Source organism: Geotrypetes seraphini, chromosome 3 (genome assembly GCF_902459505.1).
Source record: "Geotrypetes seraphini chromosome 3, aGeoSer1.1, whole genome shotgun sequence".
NCBI lineage: Eukaryota > Metazoa > Chordata > Amphibia > Gymnophiona > Dermophiidae > Geotrypetes > Geotrypetes seraphini.
In genome coordinates this window covers 282,323,911-282,349,578 of record NC_047086.1, presented here as the reverse complement: position 1 = coordinate 282,349,578, position 25,668 = coordinate 282,323,911, and the positions used below count along the sequence as shown (strand labels likewise).

Here is a 25,668-nt window from a genome sequence, read left to right as displayed (position 1 = left end):
CCGTGACACCCCACCACCAACCCCCCGTACCTGAAAAAAATTGGCTGGACGGATGGGTCCCAAGCCTGGCCGGCAGGCCCGCAATCCTCAGAATGGCAGGCCTTAGGATCTGATTGGCCCAAGTGTCTCAAACCCCACCCACAGGTGGGGCCTGAGGCGCCTGGGCCAACCGGAATCGGCCCAGTAGCCTTAGGCCCCTCCTGTTGGCGGGGCCTTAGGCCCATGGGATGGGTTGGGCCCATGTGTCTAAGGCCCCGCCCACAGTACTGGGCTACTGGGCCGATTCCGGTTAGCCCAGGCGCCACCTCTGGGCGGGTTTTGAGGCACCTGGGCCAATCAGGCCCTAAGGCCCGCCATTCTGAGGATGGCAGGCCTGCCGGATGGACGGGCTTGGGACCCGTCCTTCCGTCCAACTTTTTTCAGGTACGGGGGGGTGTCGGGGGTGGGGAGGTGTTGCGGGGTCAGCGGGGAGAGGGGTGTTGCGGGTCGGCCAATGGTTTTCAGCAAGCCAATTGGTGGTTTGGGGGGGGCGGTCATGGGTAGGCTGCGTCGGGGCAGGAGGGCCTGGGTTCCCTCCTACCCAGATTAGTGGGGGTGGGGGATAGGGGGGTCATCTGGGCAGGAGGGGTTGGGCTCCCTCCTGTCCGATCTTGTAAGGGGGGGGTGTCGCCGGGCAGGAGGGCTTGGGCTCCCTCCTGCCCGGATTGAGTAGTGGGGGAGGGTTGATCGCTGCAGGAGAGATGGCTCATCTCTCCTGCCGCGATGGTGATCGCCCACCCCGAACCGCGGCACTTCAGGGTGAGGATCGCTGGCAGGGGAGATGCCCTGCTGCGATGCTCACCCCGAAGTGCCGCGGTAGGCAGTGGGTAGGTTGGTGGGGCCGCTGAGCTGCTGCGATCAGCTCAGCGGCCCCTTTTTTTCGGCACTTATATCTGTTTTGACTTGGTCTAAGTCAAAATATATAAGTGCCGACTAGGCAACCTGCCTAAACTTTTGGTTATACCTGCTGTAAGTCTATGTCTAGGTCGGCCCACCTCCCGCCCTTTCCTCTCCTCTAAAAACACCTCTTTTTGCTCTATGTGTTTAGAGCAGGGATGTCAAAGTCCCTCCTCGAGGGCCGCAATCCAGTCGGGTTTTCAGGATTTCCCCAATGAATAAGCATGAGATCTATTAGCATACAATGAGAGCAGTGCATGCAAATAGATCTCATGCATATTCATTGGGGAAATCCTGAAAACCCAACTGGATTGCGGCCCTCGAGGAGGGACTTTGACACCCCCTGGTGGCCTAAGCTGGTTTCAGATATGTCTAAAATCAGCTTTAGTTATGGGTACTTGGATGATCAAGCTTTTTGATCATCCAAGTACTTATTTAGGCCACTTTTTAGACGTTTTTTATTTTTGATTATGAGCCCCTTTGTCTGTAACATGTTGTTTATTGACAGATTTGACCTCCAAAATATTTTACTCAACCACTCCAATTTTCTGATTTTGCTGTTGTATTGAGTTTCAAATTGACTAATTTTTAATGGAAGCCCAAGTGTTAGTGAAATAATGCTGTTTTCTGTTGCTGACCAAAGAGAGCCACGAAACTAGTAAAAGGTATGGAAAATTTGAGCTACAAAGAATGCCTCGGAAAACTAGGACTGTTCACCCTCGAAAAGAGGTGACTGCGAGGGGATATGATAGAGACTTTTAAAATATTAAAATGATTCGACAAAATAGACCAAGAAACATCATTATTCACTTTCTCAAATGTTACACGGACAAGAGGTCATGGACTGAAACTGAGGGGCAGCAGGTCCAGGACAAATGTCAGGAAGTTCTGTTTTGCACAGAGAGTGGTGGACTCTTGGAATGCTGTCCTGGAGGAGGTTGTGATGGAGATTACCATTCTGGGATTCAAGCGCAAGTTGGATGCACACCTTCTTGCAAATCACATTGAGGGATATGGGTAATCAAGGTCTCCAACAGGAAGCACCTAGCTTGGCCTCCACGTGTGCGGGTCGCCGGACTAGATGGACCTAGGGTCTGATCCTGTGAAGGTGTTTCTTATGTTCTTATGTTACCACTGGCGGTTTGAGAAGTGACTTGAGTTGGGTTAGCTGAGACTGATCTTGTTCCAGCCGCATGATTCCATCACGGCTCAAGCCTCCTCCCGGCTCACCCCTGCTCTCCATCAGTGCTCTTTCCTCATTTAGCTTCAACAAGATCGAAAACGTTGAAGCTTCTGCCTCCACACCAGCAGGCTGCAACAGGTTCTCCCTCCCCTCCAATCCCAGGGAGCCCTCTAGTTGGAGGCATGTCACTGCCGCGTTTCCAGGTGCGGGGGTAGGGTCAGGTCCAGCTGGGCTCAGCCAAAATTTGCTGTCTAGGCTGAGCCTTTCCTGTGGCTCTGCCGCAGATATGCCTGACGCCGAAAGGACTGTAAAGGAGGTCATTACAGTGGATGTAGCTGACAGAGGTAGAGGAGTGATCCTCTACCTTCCCCTTCTTTTCGGCATCAAAATCAGGTAACTGTAGCTAAGTTCGAAATTGTAGTACTCACCGGAACAGGAGCTCACAGATGCACATCCTGCTCTGTCGCCATCTTAACTTGTTCTTCCCCAAGTCAAGTGACACAGAAACATTATGACATTCTTATCCCCTGTTTTACTAAGGTGCGCTATGCATTTTAGCGCACACGCTAATCGCTAACGCATCCATAGACTAACATGCATGCGTTAGCGTTTAGCGTACCTTTGTAAAAAGAGCCCTTAGTCTTGTTAACCATCCTTCTTTTTAATAATTCCATTATTTTAAAATTAGATCCCCCTCCATAATCCCTCCTGTGCAGTTTTGAAAGCATGAAATAATTACCATGGATTAGGTTTCCCAAAAGCTTGTGCTAGTGTAAAAAAAAAAAAACAACCCAATGCCCTAGATATATCAAAGAAAATCAAGTAAACAATGAGAAATGTAGGTGCAAAAATTTTTCAGCAGAGCAAAAATCTCTGCTCCAATAAAAGCATGGTCAGTGCAGTATAAGTCAAACATAAAATGGAGACACAGATGAATAGAACACAAACATATATGCCAAGTTTTACATTCAGAAAATTAACAATGCTATATTAAAGGATAATTTAGAACAGAAAACTATAAATGTCACCAAAAAAAATGTGTCCTAAACTGTATTCCTTTCATCATGTCATTAGTTTTACCTGATTAACATACCTAAATTTTCTCCACCCCACACATCCATCATCATATCATATTTTCCGAGCTTTATGAAGTAGAATTTATCCATCACAAACAACCCGCCAGCTATCATTGGTGTTCTAAAACAATGAAAAGAAAAAAAATGTAAAGTACATACAAAATTAACATGTCATCACCATAAACCCAAAAGAAGCAGAGAAAAAAGCAACAGGTACAAACGTAAGGAAGTTCTTCTTCATCCAGAGAGTGTTAGAAAACTGGAACGCTCTTCCAGAGTCTGTTATAGGGGAAAACATCCTCCAGGGATTCAAGACAAAGTTGGACAAGTTCCTGCTAAACCAGAACGTACGCAGGTGAGGCTGGACTCATTTAGAGCACTGGTCTTTGACCTGGGGGACGCCGTGTGAGCGGACTGCTGGGCACGATGGATCATTGGTCTGACCTAGCAGTGGCAATTCTTATGTTTGGGAAAAAAAAGTTTGTGAACCAAAACAACTTTGTTAAGATGGGACCCGGCACAACCCGTGTTTTTGCAACAGTACCTGTGTCAGAGGTCTGTGTCTGCCAGATCCACTTACAAGGTGGTAAAGCCAACAGGTAATATACCTTTTTATCATGAAGTACTGCAGTGGAGTTGCGCCAGTTTTGGTAAGATAAACTAGAACCTGTTTATAATTTGCATCTTAATATAGGGCCCATCTTAATAAAATTGTTGCGGTTCACCAACTTTTATACGGGCCTGTTGCCATTTTCCTGTTGATTCTAGAGTGGACAATTGCCCTCTTTTGGGCTGTTATCACTATAAGCCCTCAGTATGTACAAGATGAGCATCTGTGAAGTTAAATTTATTGTCTGACCCAGTAAGGCTATTCTAGGGTCTACATATATTTCACACCACACCACAAAGAAAATACAGATAAATCTTCTAGTTTAAAAAACAAGTTGGCACAAATCATTTTTTAGCATATTGCCCCAGTCTCATTTTCTCTCACCTCTTCACCAAATAAATATTAGCAAAACACGATTGGTGCCAGAGATCATTTTTCACCGTGCCTTTAAAAAGCACATCCTTTAAAATGGGATGTACACTATAAGACTCACAAAAATACTGTAAATATAGCTGGAAGCCCTGCATGGAACTGTGCCGTTTTCTTTATACAGACATTGCTCTTATCCAATAATTTGCCAGACAAACTCTGAAACATTATTGAGAGATGCCTAGGGAGGGAAGGCACATAGGTACATATGTTGTGCCTATTTTATAAAGGCTTCCTCAATATTTCCTCCCACCCTCCCTACTTGTATACTGTCAATCACCCGCCACCTTAGCTCAGTACAGTATGTCTCATCAATCTCATATGCTGTACCATTGGAGCTTGTAATTACTGGCACATATTAGAATTACATACCTCTCTTAGGGAGTTCCCCATGATAGCTTTTCAAAAAGGTAGGACTATCGGGCAGAAGTTAAATTTTAAAAAATTCTATAACTTTATGAATAATACGCAGAGATATCATGGGAGGTGTGGGAGATGTCAGTGGTGCACGAGTACAATAGAAGGGGGGCGGTGGAATGTTCCAGGTAAACATATAATCATTATATTGAGGAACACGGATTGTAATAGTTGGTGGGTGATATACGTGATCATATGTCTCTGTAACTTAATATATATAGGTAGGACGAGTCGTCCCATAAAAATCCGGTTAAACGAGCATAAGTCTCGAATGGTTAATGAAATATTACAAGCTCCAATGGTACAGCATATGAGATTGATGAGACATACTGTACCTGAGCTAAGGTGGCGGGTGATTGACAGTATTTTATAAAGGCAACATATGTACCAGTGAACCTTTATAAAATATGCCTCCAGATAGCTGCTGCACAAAGTTGTTATTACTGGTTTTATATTTATTAACCGCCTTTTCATGAAGAGATTCACCTAAAGCGGTTTACAATTCATTGAATAATAATCAGGTACTCTTAAGTACCATATTTTCACTCATATACCGCGCACCCATGTAAAACGCGCACACGGATATAGCGCGCGGGAAACTGCGTCAGAGAAAGGGCGGGACCGCCGGAAGAGGAAGCAGCGCAGACGCAGGGCTCACAGAAGGCCGGGACCGCCGGCAGAGGAAGCAGCAGGACAACGGTAGGAGCTTCTCCATGATGGGGGGGGGGTCGGGAGGCTGTGGGGTGCGAGCGGTCCTTCAGGGTGGGGGTGCGAGCAGTCCTGCGGGGTGAATCGGACGTCGGGGGGGGGGGGGGACTATGTAAAAAAAAAGTTGTAAAACACGCTCACGCGTATAACGCGCATGGTTATGCACGGTTTGTAAAATCGTGTATAACGTGCGCGTTATATGCGTGAAAATATGGTATTTCCAAAATCTGTCTCACAATCTAATTGTGGCACCTAGGGTAGGGGTAGGCAATTCCGGTCCTTGAGAGCTAGAGTCAGATCAGGTTTTCAAGATATCCACAATAAATATGCATGAGATAGATTTGCATCTCAAGGAGGCAGTGCATGCAAATCCATCTCTTACATATTCATTGTGGATATCCTGAAAACCTGACCTGGCTCCGGTTCTCGAGGACCGGAATTGTCTACCCCTGACCTAAGGCAATGTATGCAAAAATCAGTGCTTATGCATTTATCTTATCAAATTCAGTAACAGCACCATTCTTATTTAAATGAGGCAAAAATCTAAAGTATAGTATATGTGAATGCACTAACTATTGTACAACACATGCATACCCCATCACAGATTAATAATATAACCATGATCCTCTGCGGCACCACTTTAGGTTCAAAAATTCTCATTGCCTAAAGATTTGCATGTCATATCATCACTGGATCTTCTATTTATTAGGCATAAGCTTCTTTAGTCAATAGTTTTATAAATGGTGTACTTGTATACTTTTAAAGAGTACTTAGCTTTTGTGGTCTCTGAATAGGGATATGTTCGCCAACATGTTTCACCCTGTGTTTTGTTAAGGCTTAGGGCTAGATTCTCTAAGCAAACCGATCGTGTACTGATCAGTTTGCGACCCCTTTGCGACCCAATTTCCCTCCGACAGAATTCACTAACCTCTCCTCTAATCCAATTCCGATCTGTGCATGCAAATGAGGGGAAACAGCATGCAAAGTAGGCAGGAATGCAATTCACTATTAATAAAAAAAAAGAGGGACACCGACTGGGCTGACCAATCCAAAAATAAGCAACTGCTGAGGACCAGTCGCTCAGGTCTTTTCCAACTGCCTTGCCTTCTGCCGCCCTGCTCTCTGCCCTGCTTCTCTGCTCTCAGTCCCGATCTCCTTCCTGCCACGATTCTCCTGCTCTCAGTCCCGATCTCCTGCCTCCCACAATCTGCTCTCTGCCCCATCTCCTGCTCTTGCCCCGAATCTCTCCTGCCGCCCCGACTCTCCTGCCCTTCCCCGAAGTGCAAGCCCGTGGTTTTAACCCACGGTCTTAAAGCGGGTTAAAACCACGGGCTTGCAAAGAAAAAAAATAGCAAAAAAAAAAAGTTTTCTGCTCTACCGAGCATGGAGGGCCAGCGCATGTGCAGACCATCTACAGTCAAGGAAGATGGTCTGTGCATGCTCAAGGATCGCTCTCCAGCGATCAGACACAGAAAATAAGGTTAGTGAATCTAGCCCTTAATCCCTAATAACTTCTCACCAACTCTTTAGACCACATCATCAAACAGATCTCTTAGCTTTTATGGTCTCTGTTTGACGATGTGGTCTAAAGAGTTGGTGAAAAGTAATTAGGGATTAAGCCTTGACAAAACAGGGTGAAACCATTTATAATATATTTGCAATCGCTTCCCTGTCATGTAATATGATACTACTGTTAGTGCATAAAAATTTTATCTTATTTCATATATACTGTGACATTTAGCATACATTTTGATAACGTGTATATTTGGTGTATACTGAATTTTCTATGTTATTGTTATGGTTATGGTTTGTATATTCTTGAAAAACCAATAAAATTTCATGGAACCCCCCCCCCCCAAATATAAAAATTCACAGGTAGAAAAAGCAACACAATCACTTTTTAGTATAAACTTTCAATTTACTGGTATATGTGATTGATGAGCTGTCCTAAAATGCAATATTGTGTTACAGAAACAGTAAAATACCATTGCTTCAAGTTAGCGTTATAGACAAAAATGATATCAACACAAACTGACGCATAACTTAAAAACAGGATAGACGAAAACTATTTTCAGATTTAGAGTCAGCATGTGGACCTTGTTAAAGTACAGGTGACAGAACTCCAGTAGTAAAATGCTTGTCGACTGGTGTAATCGATTAAAAACATAACATTAAAAGCAAATATGAACTAAAAAAACCATTGAGTAAACATGAATGAAAATAAAAGTAGTAATAATTGAGTGAAAACGACCATCTGAAGAAGGGGGGTATTGAATCACAGTTCCATTCATGTATCAGGAATATATTAATACAGGCCTACCTCTTAAACTTTGTCCAATATGTGTGTCTCTAACAAATGTAAACTTTTAATGATGTTCTCCTTGATTTTGAACATACCATATTTTTCGCTCCATAAGATGTACCTGACCATAAGGCGCACCCTAAATTTAGAGGAGGAAAACAAGAAAAAAAACCATTCTAAACCAAATTCTCCCTGCTAGCTCTGTACACAACCTCACACTCCTTGCCAAGCTCTGAACCCTGTCCCGTCTCCCTGCCAGGCTCTGTACCCTGTCCCCCCTCTGGTGGTCTAGTGGTAGGCCAGGACAGGGCAAAGGGAAGGCAGGTCTAGTGGCTGGCAGGCAGGTAGGGACAGAGCAGGCAGGCCTAGTGGCTGGCAGGCAGGCACGGCTAGTAGCTGGCAGGCAGGGACAGGACAGGCAGGGCTAGTAGCTGGCAAGCAGGGCACAGGGCAGGCAAGGCTAGTAGCTCGCAGACAGACAGGGCAGGCAGGGCTAGTGGCTGGCAGATAGGGCCCCCCACCCCGAGGCAGGCAGGCAGGGCCCAGTACCTTTTAAAAAATTCTGCTGTCCAGCGCTGTATGGCAGGAGCTTTCAGCGCTCCTGCCCTTCCCTCAGCTGACTCCAAAACTCTTGCAGCAGCGTCAGAGCGGAGCACGAGACAGGCACAAGCTTTTCACGTTCCTGCCTGGTCCCGCTCCGTGAATAGTGCCATCAGTCCTGTGAGAACGGGCGGTAGCCATTCATGGAGCGGAGCAGGACCAGGCAGGAATGCGAAAAGCTCGCGCCTGCCTTGTGCTCCGCTCTGACGCTGCTGTAAGAGTTTTGGAGTCAGCTGAGGGAAGGGCAGGAGCGCTGAAAGCTCCTGCCGAACTGCACTGGACGGCAGGATTTTTAAAAGTGCTCCCCTCTGACGCTGCTGCAAGAGTTCGGGAGTCAGCGGAGGGAAGGGCAGGAGCGCTGAAAGCTCCTGCCATACAGTGCTGGACAGCCGGATTTTTAAAAAAGGTACGGAGGTACAGGGGAGTATTCGCTCCATAAGGCGCACCTTTATTTCCACCCCCTTTTTGGGGGTGGAAAAAGTGCGTCTTATGGAGCGAAAAATACGGTACATTATTATTCTTAATATACATATGATTTTCAATGCATCACAAGTGCAATTCTGTGATTTATATATATAGATATATATATATATATATCTGTTTTAACTTAATTACTCACTAATATGTAAACATGTTCTGTATATATGTTTTCATGTTTCTATGATTTATTAGACTCTTGAGAAAGAGATATGTGCCAAAACACTGCCAGTGTCGTGTTTACAAGTTCGTATGGTGTTGCTGAGTGATTGACATCTTTCTCTTACAACTTTATTCCTTGGATTATTGACCGTCATAGAGGCCTCCTTTGGCTTTTTCCTCAGGTTGAGCTATTGAACATCATAGACTAGTTGGTAAATGGAAGTAGCAGACTAGGAATGTGCTGGGGAAATGCTTCTGTTTTCAGTTTTGTTTAGGTTTAGGTAATTTCATACAATTATATCCGAAGGTATGTGGACATTGTAAATGACCTCCTATCAAATACCAACTGGCATAAATGTACATGCCATGACAAATACTCTCTCTAAGGATTGGCCAGGTGTGTACACATTTTTTCTCATGTGAGTAACAAGTTCTAAAAACCAACAATTTCCAGATTTGCAAGTATTTTTGTGAGCAACTATATAAGATCTGTGACCAACACTCCTAAAATGTATGAGCAATTGCTTATGTGCTCAGCTTACAGAGAACATAAGCCAAGACCTGCTGGCATTCACTTCGCCGGTGAGCTTGCACTGGGGCCAAAATTAGGTGAAGCATGTTCACATGTAAATTGTGAAATACCTAAATCTGTGTGCGCACATACAAAAAGTATGCACCTTCATTTATAGCAGCTCTTGAGCAGCTGGAAGTGATTGCATCTACATTCAAGGTGTGTTATCTATCACATATTTTAGTATTTTATAAAGACCAGTACCTTTGTAAGGGCCTGCCCATGATGTCTTGTTTATATAATTACCCATTATGGGGCAATTTTATAACAGGGTGCCTCCAATTAGGCATCCTGAGGCCATGTGATAGGAGTCTAGAGAATACTAGCATTACATAGACAAGCAGGCAGCAAATTCCCACATGTCCATGACATCATCTACGGAGCCTAGAATGAACAGTGCAAAAGTGTACTGTCACTTTAAAAGACTAAAAAATTCTTAAGAGTACCTGTACCCTGCATGCACCGGTGCCTTCCAGCCCGACATCAGCTTGCAGCACCATCAGTTCTCAGGTTTCCATGGAGCTGAGAAGCTGTATTTTTTTCCAGTGCATCAAACTCTACTTTTTCTCTTAGTTTCTTCATTATTTATTTTTCTTTTTCCTTTATTTTGGTAAATTTTTTCTGATTTTTACAAGTTTTTCATTTTTGGGCTTTGGGTTCATTCAGCCTGTTTTCAGGCTGGGAGCATCAAGTTTTCTCGGTTCCATATCTACTCAAACTTCAAAGTGCATACAAGCATTATTTTGGCAGTAAAGTTTGCGACCAAGATAAAGTGTGGGCACCTCATGCGTGCTGCACTGTCTGCTATTCCAGATTAAAACAAGTGGCGATGGACAGAAATGGTGATGCGTTTCAGCACCTAAGAAGTACATTTGGTTTCGAGAAAAGTGAAGCTAAAATCAAAAAAGGTGTTTTTAGTTGGACCCGAAATCCATGAACTGATCCTTGATGATGGGATCAAACAGAAGCTGAACCCAGCTGAATCAGCAGCATGGGAAGCATTCGTGCTGGTTGCTCAGAATTTTCTTGGTAATCACAGATCAGAGAATTATGCTGAGCTTGTGGAGAACATGCTGACAGCATATCAGCTAATGGGTGCCAGAATGCCACTTAAAGTGCACCTCTTACATTTTCACCTCGACTTCTTCCCACCCAATCTTGGTGATGTCAGCGATGAGCATGGGAAAAGATTTCATCAAGTTATCAAGGTGATGGAAAGCAGATATTAGGGAAAGCTCAATCCCGGTATGATGGGAGATTATTGTTGGTTCTTGCAAAGAGAGACAAATGTACAGTACAAGCGTAAAAGCAAATGTCTCAAACATTTCTGAACATGCTGACATCACTTTTGTGTGAGTTAAGAGAGGCGTAAATATATGCTGTAACATGTCTCCTTATTGTCTTTGTTTTCAGAGTAAACTCCTTAACACAAGTTTGGTGGGACACAGTTCATACTTGCAATATTGTGCCGATATGGGAAACTGTCTAAAAATTCAGTAACATTTATTGTTTTTAATGGATCGTAAGTTTCATTACTAAACTCTTGACAAAGGCATATGAGCCAACACACTGCCAGTGTCAAGTTTACAAGTTCATATGGTGATGCCATTCAATAAAGCATACTTTAGACAATCTGCTGCTGAGTGATTGACATCTTTCTCACTTTATTCCTTGCAATAGCTCAACTTAGCAAGATCCACGATATTAAGGGCCAATTTACTAAACATTTTGCCCATTATAACTGTGACCTAAAGCTCATTGCAGGGTTTCCTAACACATGGAGAAAATATATATTTTGTACTTAGAAACATAGAAACATAGAAATAGACGGCAGATAAGGGCCACGGCCCATCTAGTCTGCCCACCCCAATGACCCTCCCCTACCTTTCTCTGTGAATAGATCCCACGTGTCTATCCCATTTGGCCTTAAAATCAGGCACGCTGCTGGCCTCAATAACCTGATGTGGAAGACTATTCCAGCGATCAACCACCCTTTCAGTGAAAAAGAATTTCCTGGTGTCCCGGTGCAGTTTCCCACCCCTGATTTTCAACGGATGCCCCCTTGTTCCACGGATGTCCCCCTTGTCTTCCACCTCGATGTGGCCCGTGAGATACTTGAATGTCTCGATCATGTCACCCCTCTCTCTGCGTTCCTCGAGTGAGTACAGCTGCAACTTATCCAGCCGTTCCTCGTACGGGAGATCCTTGAGTCCCGAGACCATTCGGGTGGCCATTCTCTGGACCGACTCCAGTCTCAGCACATCCTTACGGTAATGCGGCCTCCAGAATTGCACACAATATTCCAGGTGGGGCCTCACCATGGATCTATACAATGGCATAATGACTTCAGGCTTACGGCTGACGAAACTCCTGCGTATGCAACCTATGATTTGCCTTGCCTTGGATGAAGCTTGCTCCACTTGATTGGCAGTCTTCATGTTCTCACTGACGATCACCCCTAAGTCTCGTTCTGCTTCAGTTCTTGTTAGGATCTCGCCATTAAGGGTGTAAGTCTTGCATGGATTTTAGCTGCCCAGGTGCATGACTTTGCATTTTTTGGCATTGAAGCTGAGTTGCCAGGACCTAGACCAGCGCTCCAGTAGGAGTAGGTCGTGCATCATGTGTTCATACATTGAATTTATGTCTGTTGTGCTTTTGCCCACTACATTGCTTAGTTTGGCGTCATCGGCGAATAATGTTATTTTACCTCGCAGCCCTTCTGCCAAGTCTCTTATAAAGATGTTGAATAGGATCGGGCCCAGGACCAAGCCCTGTGGCACTCCACTGATTACCTCCGTCATTTTGGAGGGGGTGCCGTTCACCACTACCCTCTGAAGCCTACCTCCAAGCCAGTTCCCAACCCATTTCGTCAATGTGTCGCCCAATCCTATAGAACTCATCTTGCTCAGCAACCTGCGGTGTGGTACGCTATCAAATGCTTTACTGAAGTTCAGGTATACGATGTCCAGGGACTCCCCAACATCCAGCTTCCTCGTCACCCAGTCAAAGAAGCTGATCAGGTTGGATTGGCAAGATCTCCCCTTAGTAAATCCATGTTGATGGGGATCCCGTAGATTCTCCTCGTTCAGGATCTTATCCAATTGGCGTTTGATTAGTTTCTATTAGTTTGCACATTATTGATGTGAGACTCACCGGTCTGTAGTTTGCTGTCTCCATCTTGGAGCCTTTCTTGTGGAGTGGAATGACGTTAGCCGTCTTCCAGTCCAACGGGACGTTACCCGTACTAAGGGAGAGATTGAAGAGCGCGGATAGCGGTTCCGCCAAGACATCACACAACTCCCTGAGCACCCTGGGGTGTAGGTTGTCAGGCCCCATTGCCTTGTTAACCTGAAGCTTTGACAGCTCGCAGTAGACACCGCTGGGTGTAAACTCGAAATTACTAAACGGGTCATCTGCGTCAACCCTTGTCTGTAGCTGAGGGCCGAGTCCTGGCGCCTCTCGGGTGAAGACTGAGCAGAAGTACTCATTTAACAGTTGGGCTTTTTCCGAGTCCGCTTCTACATAGTCTCCGTCTGGTTTCCTAAGACGTACTATCCCGTCTGAATTCTTATTTCTGTCACTGATATACCTGAAGAAGGATTTATCTCCTTTCTGGATGTTCTTCGCTAGAGACTCCTCCATGCGGAATATGGCCTCCCTAACTGCTGTTTTGACGGCTTTTGACTTGGCCAGATAGACTTCCCTAGAGTCCTGTTTCCCTGATTGTTTGTAAGAGATGAATGCTTTTTTCTTCTCCTTGATGAGGTCCGAAATCTCCGCAGAAAACCACTGTGGCTTATTGTTCCTTCGCCGTTTACTTACTGATTTAACATAGCGGTTTGTTGCTTCTTGTATGGTGGCTTTCAAAGTCGACCACATTTCTTCCACGTTATCGGTTTCTGCTTGGCTTTGTAGCGCCTGGTGAACGAAGTCTCCCATTTCTTTGAAGTTTGTGTCCTTGAATTTGAGGACCTTGGTCAGTGTGGAAGATTTAGTGAAACCTTTCTTGAGATTGAACCATACCATGTTGTGGTCACTGGAGGCCAATGTGTCGCCCACCGAGACCTCTGTGACATTTTCTCCATTGGTAAGTATCAGGTCCAGTATTGCCTGATTTCTTGTTGGTTCCAACACCAGTTGCCTGAGTCTTGCTCCCTTCATAGAGTTTAATAGCCTCCTGCTGCTGCCGTTAGCAGAGGAAAGCGTGTCCCAATCCACTTCAGGCATGTTGAAGTCACCTAACAATACTGTGTCCCCATGCAAGGTGATATTCTCTATATCTCCGATTAATTCCATATCTAGGTCATCCTATTGTCTTGGGGGGTCTGTATTTTACGCCAAGATACAGGCATTTGTCCTTCTCTCTGACCAAATTTACCCAAAGGGATTCCCCAGTGTAGTGGACGTCTGTGATTCTGGTGACCTTAATGTCATATTTAGTATATAATGCTACACCTCCTCCCATTTTGCCCTCCCTGTCCCGGCGAAGCAAGTTGTAATCCAGTATGACCATGTCCCACCCGTGGGAGTCCGTGAGCCAGGTCTCAGATATCGCCACCACTTCCAGGTCGGCATTCCTCATTTCTGTTTTTAATTCCAGGATCTTGTTTCCCAGACTGTGGGCGTTTACGTACATAGCCCTCCATGTTGTATGTTTATTACGTCTCAGTGGGGATGTTCCCACTTGAGCTACTTGGACACCTTTAGCATTTTTCGCATATTTTGTACTTTCCCTAGACCCAGAGTTACAACGTGCACTTATCCCAGACTCCCCAGACCCAGAACTACAGTGTGTTCCAATTGACTTCAGTCTTTCTTCAACTTTCTTCCAAGTCTTTCAACTTTCTACCTAACCAACAAGCAACTAAATCTTTAACACTTAACAGGCGGACCACACCAATCACTCTATCCCCAAACCATTTTAACAGGCAGACCACACTATCCTCTAACTTTTAAACAGACTGACCTCACTAGCACACTAACAAGCAGGCAACCTTAACTGACAATAACTAACTACTCTATCTCCCAGACCAAGAACTAACTAGCTACCTCTATCCCTCCAACCTCAACACTTTCTGACAATATCTAACAGCCCCCATCCTAACAAATATAAAAAAAACAAAACCCCAACTTTTGTAAATGGCAGGTAGAACTAGAAGCAGCAAGACTTCTATCAAGACAGGCAGTCCAGTCACCGAAAGTACCCAGGGGATGGCTACGGTCTTCGTAAAGATGGAAGGGAAGCCAGGACGGAGGGCAAAGGTCTCTGTACAGACCGAGGCCATCCCCTCAAAGATATCCACAGTCTCCACACAGACGGAAGGAATGGATCAGCCAGATGAAAGCCTTTTGCTAGAGCTGAGGAGGAGGTTCAGCACTTAAGATGTATCCGAGACGACGAGACCTTCATCGACGGAGTCATCCAGGAGCTGTCTCAGATCGCCGAACAGGAACCTGACAAGGAACCTGATACAACATTAACAAAATTGTATCTTCGCTGTAATTGTACAGTCTCTTCTTCAGTTAATCGCATAGAACTTCCACGGTAATGCGGTATACAAGAATAAAGTTATTATTATTATTATTATTATTATCCTAGAGACACCCAAAGCATCCAAACCTGCAAACTTGAGACCAACCGTTGGAATACAGGAAGTGGCTGGGGATGCTGATTTCTGGCAGCTGGTGACTTCCTCCACAGGAAAATGAAGAACCGATTCGAATCGTGAATTGGGCAGCACTAGAAAGCACACATGATGCATGAACAAATGGTTCTGAACTAGCAGCAGCTATATTCAGTGCACAAAAAGTGTCAGCACTCAGAGCTGCATCTGTGCACATGCTGGACCCTAGTCTGAACACATAATTTTTGTAAGGTCAATATTTAGATGCAGTGTAACTTTCTTGCAAGTGCACAGATAAGTGGTATGTGGATGAAACCCAGAGTGCCAACAGTTTTTGCAATGCCCAAGTTTTTGTGCACAATTAGCATGGGTGCAAAACTCATGAGCTGCTTTGAAAATTGGCCCTTAACAAATCAGGCCCTAAACAAGAAAGAAACTAAGGAGCCTTTTTACAGAAATGCATTACGTTCACTAATTACCATGCAATAAGTGCAAAGCCTATTTGCTGTTCTTATATAGTTACTGTACAGAAAAATACTTTACAGTACAATAAATATACTCATAGGTTCACAGGTAGTGCAGATGTACTTACCATCTTTTTTTTTTTTTAAGGAGATAGTAAATCCACATTATTTGCACCAGTGACAGCACATGATAAGGTACATTGTGCAAACTGCAATAATTATCAGTCCATACACATTCCCTCCTGCATAACAAGCTATACAGTTAGTACTTGAATTAGTGCATGCTGTCACATCTACGCAATAGCGGCTACCACACGTTAACTGCTTAGGTAATCTTACAAAGCTCACATCCAGTATCTTGACATGTATATACACAGGTCGGATCCTTTGAAAAGCATTTGTTTTGGTAAAAAGAACATAAAACATACTTAATGGGTGCAACTGGATTTCCCTGCCGCATTCTTCTTTGCTCTGGTGTCATATAATCCCACTTAAATACCAAGTTCCAATCGAAACCTATTGGCAACAAATCAAATAAGGAAAAAAATAACAAAAGACTAATCAATTTTTTAAAATATATATTCACATACTTCCGTATCTTCAATCAAATAAACCCAGTGATACACCAGCAAGGCAAATAGGAATAAAGTTTCACTGTGAGAGATCTGAAGTGAAGAGCTGAAGTCACAACTCACCAGCAAAGGTGAGGGGTTAAACTAGTGCAAAAGAAAATTTATAAACAGACAGGAATATACACAATGGGCTTGATTCTGTATAGGACACCCAGTCTCAACAGCCGCCTAATCGGATCAGTGGGAGGCAGGGTCTGGGCATGACAGAGGCGGGGCATGGGTGGGGTCAGAGTCAGGGTCAGGGTATAGGTGGGGCTATTCTAGCACCCGTTACTGTAACGAATGTAACGGGCTAAAACACTAGTAATAATAATAATAATTTAATTTTATATACCGCCTAACCTGCAGTTGATAGCAGTTTACACAATAGGTACTCAGCATACAATATAATAATAACATCATACATAATAAAATTCTAAGTAACTAATACAAGCATTAAAACTAATGAATTAAAAAAAAACCCCACAATACAAACTAAATTAAGTATAGATAAAAAGATTAAAAGTACATTATAACTACATGATAATAAGAAAATCAGTAATGTATATTATATTGTTTAAATAAGTGGGTTTTAAGATCTTTTTGAAACTGATAGTAAGTAAGAAATGGAGAAACAAGAAGATTCAAACATGAATTCATTAATCCTGCTTGGAATGCTAAGGTCCTATCCAAAAATTTTTTGTAACGACATGCATTTGCTGAAGGAAAATAAAACCAACCAGATGTACGAATATTTTTCTTAGAAATAAAAAAAATAAAATGAGAAACAAGGGGCTCCTTTTACTAAGCCGCATTAGGGCATTAATGCGCGGAATAGTATGTGCTAAATTGCCGTGCGCACTAGATGCTAACGCCAGCATTAAGCTGGCGTTAGTTCTAGCCGCATAGTGTGGGTTTAACGCACGCTAAAATGCTGCGTGCGCTAAAAACGCTAACGCAGCTTAGTAAAAGGAGCCCTTGGTAAGCCGGCGCTAAGCCAAATAAAACTTTAACATAAATGCATCCAAATTTAAATAACACTCTAGCCTCAAATGGTAGCCAGTGAAGCTTTTGCTAATATACACTGATATGATCGTGTTTTTTCAGATTAAAAATCAAACGAATAGCTGTATTTTGTATGATTTTTAGTTGGCTAGTAGTTATTTTACACGATCCCAGATAAATAACATTAAAATAATCCAATATTGAAAGAATTGAAGATTGAACCAGATTTTAAATTATATAAAATCAAAATATTTCCTAATAGTACGCAGTTTCCAGAGGACAATAAAACATATCTTAACCAGAGAATCTGTATGGGCCTTAAAAGATAAGGACCGATCTAAAATAGACACGGTGGTACCAAAAGGAGGAATCCACTTAAAGACAAACAATCCTAGCATCTTTCTACCTGTGTGAAAGAACAGGAGCAAGGTGATTAGGGTTTACGACAGACACCTGGCTCTCTGAATCCACAGTGAAATTCCTAGTTTCATAATGCTGTAAGACCATTCACATGTCAAACATGAGATTCTTACATCACTGGTCAATCAATGCATCGAAGGGTATTATTTGCCTTACAAAACAAACAACAACAACAAAAAAAAAGAGTAGGGTTGCCCACAAATATTTCCTGATAGCTCTGCATGGGGACAGGCTACATTACCCAGTGGCAAATAAATAGAGTATTTCCAGGAAGAAGACTCCCCCAGAAACCTTTATTAGACAATTTTTGGCCTGCAAGGAAATCTGTTTTCTAACACACTTAAAAATATATCTTCATATATTTCACATTCCTGGGGATGGGAAAGGGGTGGAGGATGATGTGAGGAGCATTGCTAGAGCAAGAAATGATATACAGGTAGTCGTTAACTTACGACCTATCCAAGTTATGACTGTTCGACCTTACAACGCGACTTCCGCTCTCCGAAGAAAGAAAATGTTAGAAAATGTTATTAACAGATTGCTTTAAGATGATTTAAGATGCTTTAAGATGATTAAAATATCATTACCCAGTCTAATATTCTTGCCTTAATTTAACTTAGGCCGACTTACGTCCTGATCCACTTACGACCTAGCAGTCGGAACCAATTTCGGTTGTAAGTTGACGACTACCTGTAGTCTGCTATCCAAGTCAGAGTCCAGATGTTCAGTGCCAGTACCTGCCTAGGTGCTGGCACTGAATGTGAAAGCTTAGTTCAACCTGCAGCAGTCAGTATTGTGAAAAAACAGTGAACAAGGCTGGCTGAATATTGACCAGTTAGTAATTTGTTGTATCTGTTTAATTCTGTGTTTATGTGTGTGTGAATTTAACCCAAATTAGATCAATGGATAGAGAGGGATATGAATGATATAAATAAAATATAAAACAAGAATAAATAAAAAGAAGAATACCCAGTAGCCCAGCATATATTTAGTCAGTTTCCTACCTTTTAAATAAGTGGAGGACACTTTTTTTTTGCATAAAATACTACCTTAAACTTCAAGGTCTAACTATTAAATTATGGGCAACATATTAATTGTGATATCAGAGCGTTTCAAGCACTTTGATAGAGAGGTGAAGTGGGTGAGTAATTTGAGATTTGTAATAAATATATTTTTGGGTTCTGGTGACTTGGGAGAAATAATGGAAGTATTATTTCAAGTATTCCAAGCGTGTGAAAGCCACAAATTAGTGCTGTAATTGTCTAAGTACATTTCTAAATATATTGCCACTTTTGTGAAAAAATATTCCATTTTCTTCAAATGAAAAAAATATATTTGTACCATACTCATCCTCCCTCTCCATTATGTAGGGTATTTTTGTTCTAGTAGGAGTATATCACACCAGGGAATGGAGGAAACCATCTGGCTGACGCCTCCATTCTGACTTCTTCCTACATAGTTGTGTCATATGCCATGGAATTAGATTCACTTCAGCTACTGGGAGCCAAGAGAGGTATTTTTAAATTAAAATCAATGAAAACAGACTGTTGGATTCCCTTTCAATATTCTTCAGAATCCCAATACATTTAAATTTCTGGTTCTGTTTGCAACAGAGGCTTGCTATTCCCTCAAGAGGTACGCTGTAAACACCATTCAGCCAACACGTTGGGACTTCCTTAATGACCCAGCACTAAAGCAATTCCTCCTACTATGCACATACAGTGGACTTATCTCCAGAAAACAAACTGCATTTGATTAGCAAATCAAACAAAAAGTTACTTTCCCCTCATCCTATTTTTTCCTTTTTTTATATCAATTATGTTGTTGATACAAAATTGAGTTCCTACAGTGGGGTTTTTAAAAAAAAATCTACAGGATTCCAGGACTCGAGGCAATATGGTTTCACTACAGGCAGATCTTGCCAGACAAATATGATTAAATTTCTTTGACTGGGTGGCCAGAAAGTTGTATCAAGGGAGAGTGCTTAATGTGGTGCATTTTAGATTTTTAAAAAGCCTTTGACACAGTTCAAAATAGACTAAACTAAACTAAACCTTAAGTTTATATACCGCATCATCTCCATGGATGTGGAGCTCGGCACGGTTTACAAATATAGGAAGAGAAGGAAAAAAAAGGTTTACATGAACTTATATATAGAAGAGAAGAGTAAGGGGGGATAGAATTACATTTTATTGAAAAGCCAGGTTTTCAGTTGCTTGCGACAAATAAACTGTGCACCCTCAGTATGGGCCCCTAAAGCGATTGACTGTTAGAAATGGTTTAGTGCAGTGTCTCAAACTCAAACCCTTTGCAGGGCCACATTTTGGATTTGTAGGTACTTGGAGGGCCGCAGAAAAAAATAGTTAATGTCTTATTAAAGAAATGACAATTTTGCATGAGGTTAAACTCTTTATAGTTTATAAAACTTTCCTTTAACAGTTAAAAGGAAAGATATATAAACTATAAAGAGTTTTACCTTATGCAAAATTGTCATTTCTTTAATAAGATATTAACTATTTTTTCTGCGGCCCTCCAAGTACTCTATTTTTTCTGCAGCACTCACATTTAAAGTTTAATATCTTTTCTTTCTCAAAACTGGCACATTTCAATTACTAAATTGAAAATAAAATAATTTTCCTACCTTTGTTTGGTAATTTCATGAGTCTCTGGCTGCACTTTATTCTTCTGACTGTGCATCCAATATTTCTTCCCTTCTTTCAGCCTCCTGTATGCTTCCTCTCCTCTAGACCTCATTCCCTCCTCAACTTTTTTTTTCTTTTTCTATGTCTGTCTTTCTCTGATTCCGTGTCCCATTTTTTGCTTTGTTTCTGGCTCCCTTTCCCCCCCTTCTTTCTTTCTTCCTTCCTGCCCTCCCCCATGCCACCGCCGCCGGGGAATAGGCTGCTGCTGCTGCTGCCGCCATCGGAACAGGCCGAGATCTCCATGCTTCTCTTCTCCACGGGGCCGACCGCCCGACGTCAATTCTAACGTCGGAAAGGACGTTCCGGGCAGCCAGGCAGCGATTGGCTAGACAGAATGTCCTCTCGACGTCAGAATTGACGTCGGGCGGTGAGAAAAGCAGGGAGATCAAAGAGCACGGTGCCGGCCTGTTCCCTGATGGCAGCGGTGAGAAGGGAAGGGAAGCAGGTTGGGCACCACTGCTCTAGATGAGCCGCACTCTAGGGAGAACAGTGGAGGGTGGCCAGCTGTGCAGACCGCCCCCCCCTTGATACGCCACTGGAGCAGCAGCGTGTCTGGCCGGCTCGTTCCGTTCAAAGCCGCGGGTGGCGGCTCCTTGCGAGATCCGCGCCTGCGTCTGAAGCCTCTCTGATGTTGTGATGTCAGACAGGCTTCCAATGCAGGAGTGGATAGCGCAAGGAGCCGCCAACCCGCGGCTTTGAACGGAACGAGCCGGCCAGACACGCTGCTGCTCCAAAAGGAAGAGAATGATCCAGTCCAGACCGCGAGCCGCAAATAAAACCTGGAGAGCTACATGCGGCCTGTGGGCCGCGTGCTTGAGACCACTTGTTTAGTGGAAGGTGTCAAAAGGTAATGGTAAATGAGCTCATTCTAAGGAAAGGGATGTTACCAGAGGTGTGAGGTTCAGTTCTTGGACCTGTTCTTTTTAACATTTTGTAAGTGATATTGCAGAAGGGCTGTATGGCAAGGTTTACCTCTTTGCAGATGATAACAAAGGCCTAGATTCACTAACAATAGCGACTCAATCGCTGTTGGCTAATTCTCTGGCCGATTTGCCAACAGCGATTGATTCACTATTAAGTTTGCATGGAGGTGCAAATCATTTGCATGCAAACTCCCTGACTCAGTCGCTCAGTGAGCGATTGAGTCGGGGCTGAGCCCTGACAGTAGTGACAGAAGAAGTAGCCTCCTTTCACTGCTGTCAAGGCTTTTTTTCCCCCATTTGTTTTAATAGCACAGAATATCTGCCCATTTAAAAAAAAAAACAAAAAACCAAAAACAAACACACCCCACTGCTGCCGACGGCCCCCCCCCAACAAAAAGGAGGCTGCGCCCTCCCCCCTGCCTGGAAAGAGGCACGTGGGATGCCCACTCCCTCCTGCCATCGTGCCCGGCTTCGCACCTGAAGCAAAAAAAAACCCCACCACAAACGGCAGGAGGGATGCCCACTCCTTCCTGCCCTCCCCGTCCCCTACCTTTCCGTTGGGAGCAGGAGGGGTGTTTCCTACTCTGGTTCCTGGAGCGCACTGCGGGCCTTAGGCCAAGCCTGGTGCATCATCTGATGCATGGGGAGAGGCCTAAGGCCCTGATTGGCTCAGGCATTGGGAGGGGCCTGAGGCACCTGAGCCAATCAGGGCCATAGGCCCTACCTGTGCATCAGATGATGTGCCGCAGCGGGGCCTAAGCCCGCAATCACGTCAGGCAGGGGAGGAGAAGGAACAGGAGGACTTTGCGGTTCCTTCTGCTCCCACGCTAGATGAATAAAAATGACAGGAGGCCTGTCAAAAAACCGGCAGACCTGTCAGTAACACAGTTACCGACAAGTCTGCAGCAGTCGGATTTTAGGATAGTAAAATCCAATTCAAAATAGCCAAGCAATTGTTAGTGAATCAATCGCTTGACTATTTTGCATGGGGCTTTACTAATTTGCATGGGAGGATCAGATCGGAGCTGTAAATGATCGGGACAGAGGTTTGTGAATCGGGTCAGAGGGAAATCGGGTTGCAAAGGGGTCGCAAACCGATTGGTTTGCTTAGTGAATCTAGCCCTATATCTGCAATAGGATAGACACCATTGATGGTTGGTAGCATGAAAATAAACTCAGTGAAGCTTGATGAATAGTCCAAAAATTTGCAGCTATGGGTTCATGCTTAAAAATGCAGGGTCATACACTTGGGCTACATAAACCCAAGGAACAGTACTGTTTAGGGAGTGAAGAACCTTTGTGTATGAAAGAGGAACAGGACTTGGGTATGATCATATGTGATGATCTTAAGATGGCCAAACAGGTAGAAAAGATGACGGTGAAAGCTATAAGGATGCTTGGGTACATAAGGAAAGGAATGGTCAGTAAGAAAAATGAGGTATTGATGCCCCTGTATAAGACTGTGGTGAAACCTCATCTGGAATATTGTATAAGACTGTGGTGAAACCTCATCTGGAATATTGTGTACGATTCTTTGTTTATTGTGAGCTTCTTTACAGCTACTAATGACTGGGGAGTCAATTCAGAGTGGTTTGTATGAGCTTCTGTAGAAGTGTTATAATACAGAGTTACAAAGAGCTTCTGCGAGGTGTTACAATACATGGCTCTATACTGAGTTACAGGGGCTTCTGTAGCGGTGTTACAATACAGTTATTAATACCAGCATAATTATGCCATAATCAATCATCCTACTTATGTTACTGGCACACTGATCATCCTACTTATATGCATATGTTTATACCAAATCAATCATCCTACGCATATTCACATCTAATATTAGATTTACTATTGCAGATAAGCACACAATATTTACATACCTCCTAAGGAGGTTGGCCAATTCAACTAAATATAATCTATATACACCTATCTACATCATGTTTTATGTTTATCTTTGAAATATTATCTTCCTCAGAGTCTAATTTTCTGGGCTTCTGCGCTTTGTCCATTTATATTCTACTGTGTTCATCCTATCGTGTTCCTGATTTGGAGGGGAGGGGGAGGGGAGACTAATCAACTGTCTCCTCTACATTGTTTTATTGGCTAAAGTGGTCTATGAAGAGGTTGGTCTTTATCCCTTTCTTGAACTTTTTGGTACCCATTCCTAGTTTTAGTTCCTTCGAGAGGGCATTCCACCACCTTGGAGCAATCACCAAGAACATTCTTTTCCTAACGCTTTTGTATTTGATGTCTCTGAAGGAGGGAATTTCCAGCAAGTGATTTTGGCTCAAGCGTAGTGCGCGTGTTGTGTGCTGATGTAGTCTGGCCGCTAGATATTGTGGTTCAGAGAGATGAATGATTTTGTGCATCAGCAGTAGGATCTTGAATTTCGCCCTGCTTTCAATCATGAACCAGTGTAGTTCTTTCAGTAGCAGAGTGGCACTTGTCTGCCTTGATTTTCCCAGCAGAAATTTTACTGCTGCATTTTGTACCATTTTAATCTGTTTAATCATATATTTTGAAATGTCCAGGATTGCGATGCAGTAGTCGAAGATTGACAGTACCAGGGTTATTATTATGTTGGACATTGCTTGACGGGTGAGGTAGGGTTTGAGTCCTCTGACCCAGTAGAGATTGCCTTATGTGTTTTTCACGATGCATTTGTTCTGTTGTCATGTCTAGGTTTGGGTTCGGGTTTAACCATACTCCTAGGTTTCTCACCCATCCATGGAAGATTTTATGGTGTTGCCGTTCAATGTTAGTTGGTATCTTGGGCTACTTCCTTTCCATTTGTGAATTAGTAACAGTTCCGTTTTCTCCTTGTTGGTTACTAGTCCATTTGTTTGGAGCCACCTGAAGATTTTTCCCAGGCATGCTTTGATCTTTTGTTTAGTTTTCACATTTTGCTTCATTAGCGGAATGATCAGTTGGATGTTTGCATAAATGTAGTATTCCCATTCCAGTTTTCTGATGAAATTCCCGAGCGGTTGGAGAAAGATGTTGAAGAGCATGGGTGACATGGCTGATCCCTGTGGTACCCCTATGTCTGTTTCTTTCCTGTTTCTTGTATTCCCCTGCCATTCTACTCTCATTAGTCTTTTTGTAAGAAAGGATTCTATCCAAGCCATGACATTTCCTTTTAAGGCCCAGGGCCATACATCTTGGTTTTAGTTGTGTGCATTGGACAAGGTCGAAGGCTGCCGAGAGGTCCAGGAACAATTCTGAAGACCACACCTTCAAAAAGATAAACAGGATGGAGTTGATTCAAAGTGAAACTATTAAAATGGTAATCTAGATTGTACCTGTGAATTCTTTTGTATTTTCAGATGACAAGTGTGCAAAAACTACAACTATATTTCTAAAGTGCACAGAGTTGGAATAAGCCAAAGAAAAGAGAAGAACCAAAACCCCCCAAAAACCCCACTCCAAAAAATAGCCACACTGGGTCAGACCAATGGTCCATCGTGTTTCCACAGTGGCCAATCCAGGTCACAAGTACTTGGCTAAAACAAAAACAATAGAAACATTTCATGTTACCGATCCAGGGCAAGAACTGGCTTCCCCCATGTCTGTCTCAATAGCAGGAACTTGTTTAAACCTTTTTTAAACCCAGCTATATTAACTGCCATTACTACATCCTCTGGCAACAGAGCTTAACTATTCTACGAGTGAAAAAAATATTTCCTCCTATTGGTTTTAAAAGTATTAAGCTGTAACTTCATAGAGCGTCCCCTAGTCTCTATAATTTTTAATGGAGTAAAAAAATTGATTCACTTGTACCTATTTTACACCACTCTGGATTTTGTAGACATCAATCATATCTCCCCTCAGTTGCCTCTTTTCCAAACTGAAGAGCCCTAACCTCTTTAATCTTTCCTCATCTTTATCATTTTGGTCACTCTTCTTTCAACCTTTCTAATTCTGCTATATCTTTTTGAGATACAGCGACCAGAATTGAACACAATACTCAAGGTGATACAGAGGCATTATAATATTCTTAGTCTTATTTACTATCCCTTTTCAAATAATTCCTAGCATTTTATTTGCTTTTTTGGCCATCGCACATTAGGCGGAAAGTTTCAGCGTATTGTCTACAATGACACTCAGATCATTTTCTTGAGCACCAACCCTCAAAGTGGACCCTAACATCTGGTAACCATGATTTGAATTATTCTTCCCAATGTGCATCACTTTGAATTTGTCCACATTAAATTTCATCTGCAATTTGGATGTGCCATCTTCCAATTTCCTAAGGTCTGCCTACAGTTTTTCACAGTCTGCATGTGTTTTTACAACTTTGAATAGTTTAGTCCATAGTGCAGTTATACTCCTGCTCTGCCCAGTCCAGGTGGGGCTGGACCTGACCAAGAAGTCCAATCAGATGAGCAGAACCTGGTCAGGGTAACATATGCAATCTTCTGCACATGCACAGAAAAAATGATGCTTCACTT

The 25,668-nt window shown here is 43.1% G+C and overlaps 1 protein-coding gene across 2 annotated transcripts in view; it reads right to left on the bottom strand.

Moving 5' to 3' along the window:
* GALNT2 (polypeptide N-acetylgalactosaminyltransferase 2) overlaps positions 1-25,668 on the bottom strand; it is a 477,304-nt gene that overhangs the window by 129,595 nt on the left and 322,041 nt on the right. For both annotated transcript variants that reach the window (XM_033938413.1, XM_033938412.1), the window contains exons 9-10: positions 15,988-16,075; positions 3,213-3,316 (exon numbers count right to left, since the gene is read on the bottom strand). In XM_033938413.1, coding sequence (XP_033794304.1) covers positions 3,213-3,316; positions 15,988-16,075 — 192 coding nt within the window. The remainder of the gene's footprint in view (positions 1-3,212; positions 3,317-15,987; positions 16,076-25,668) is intronic.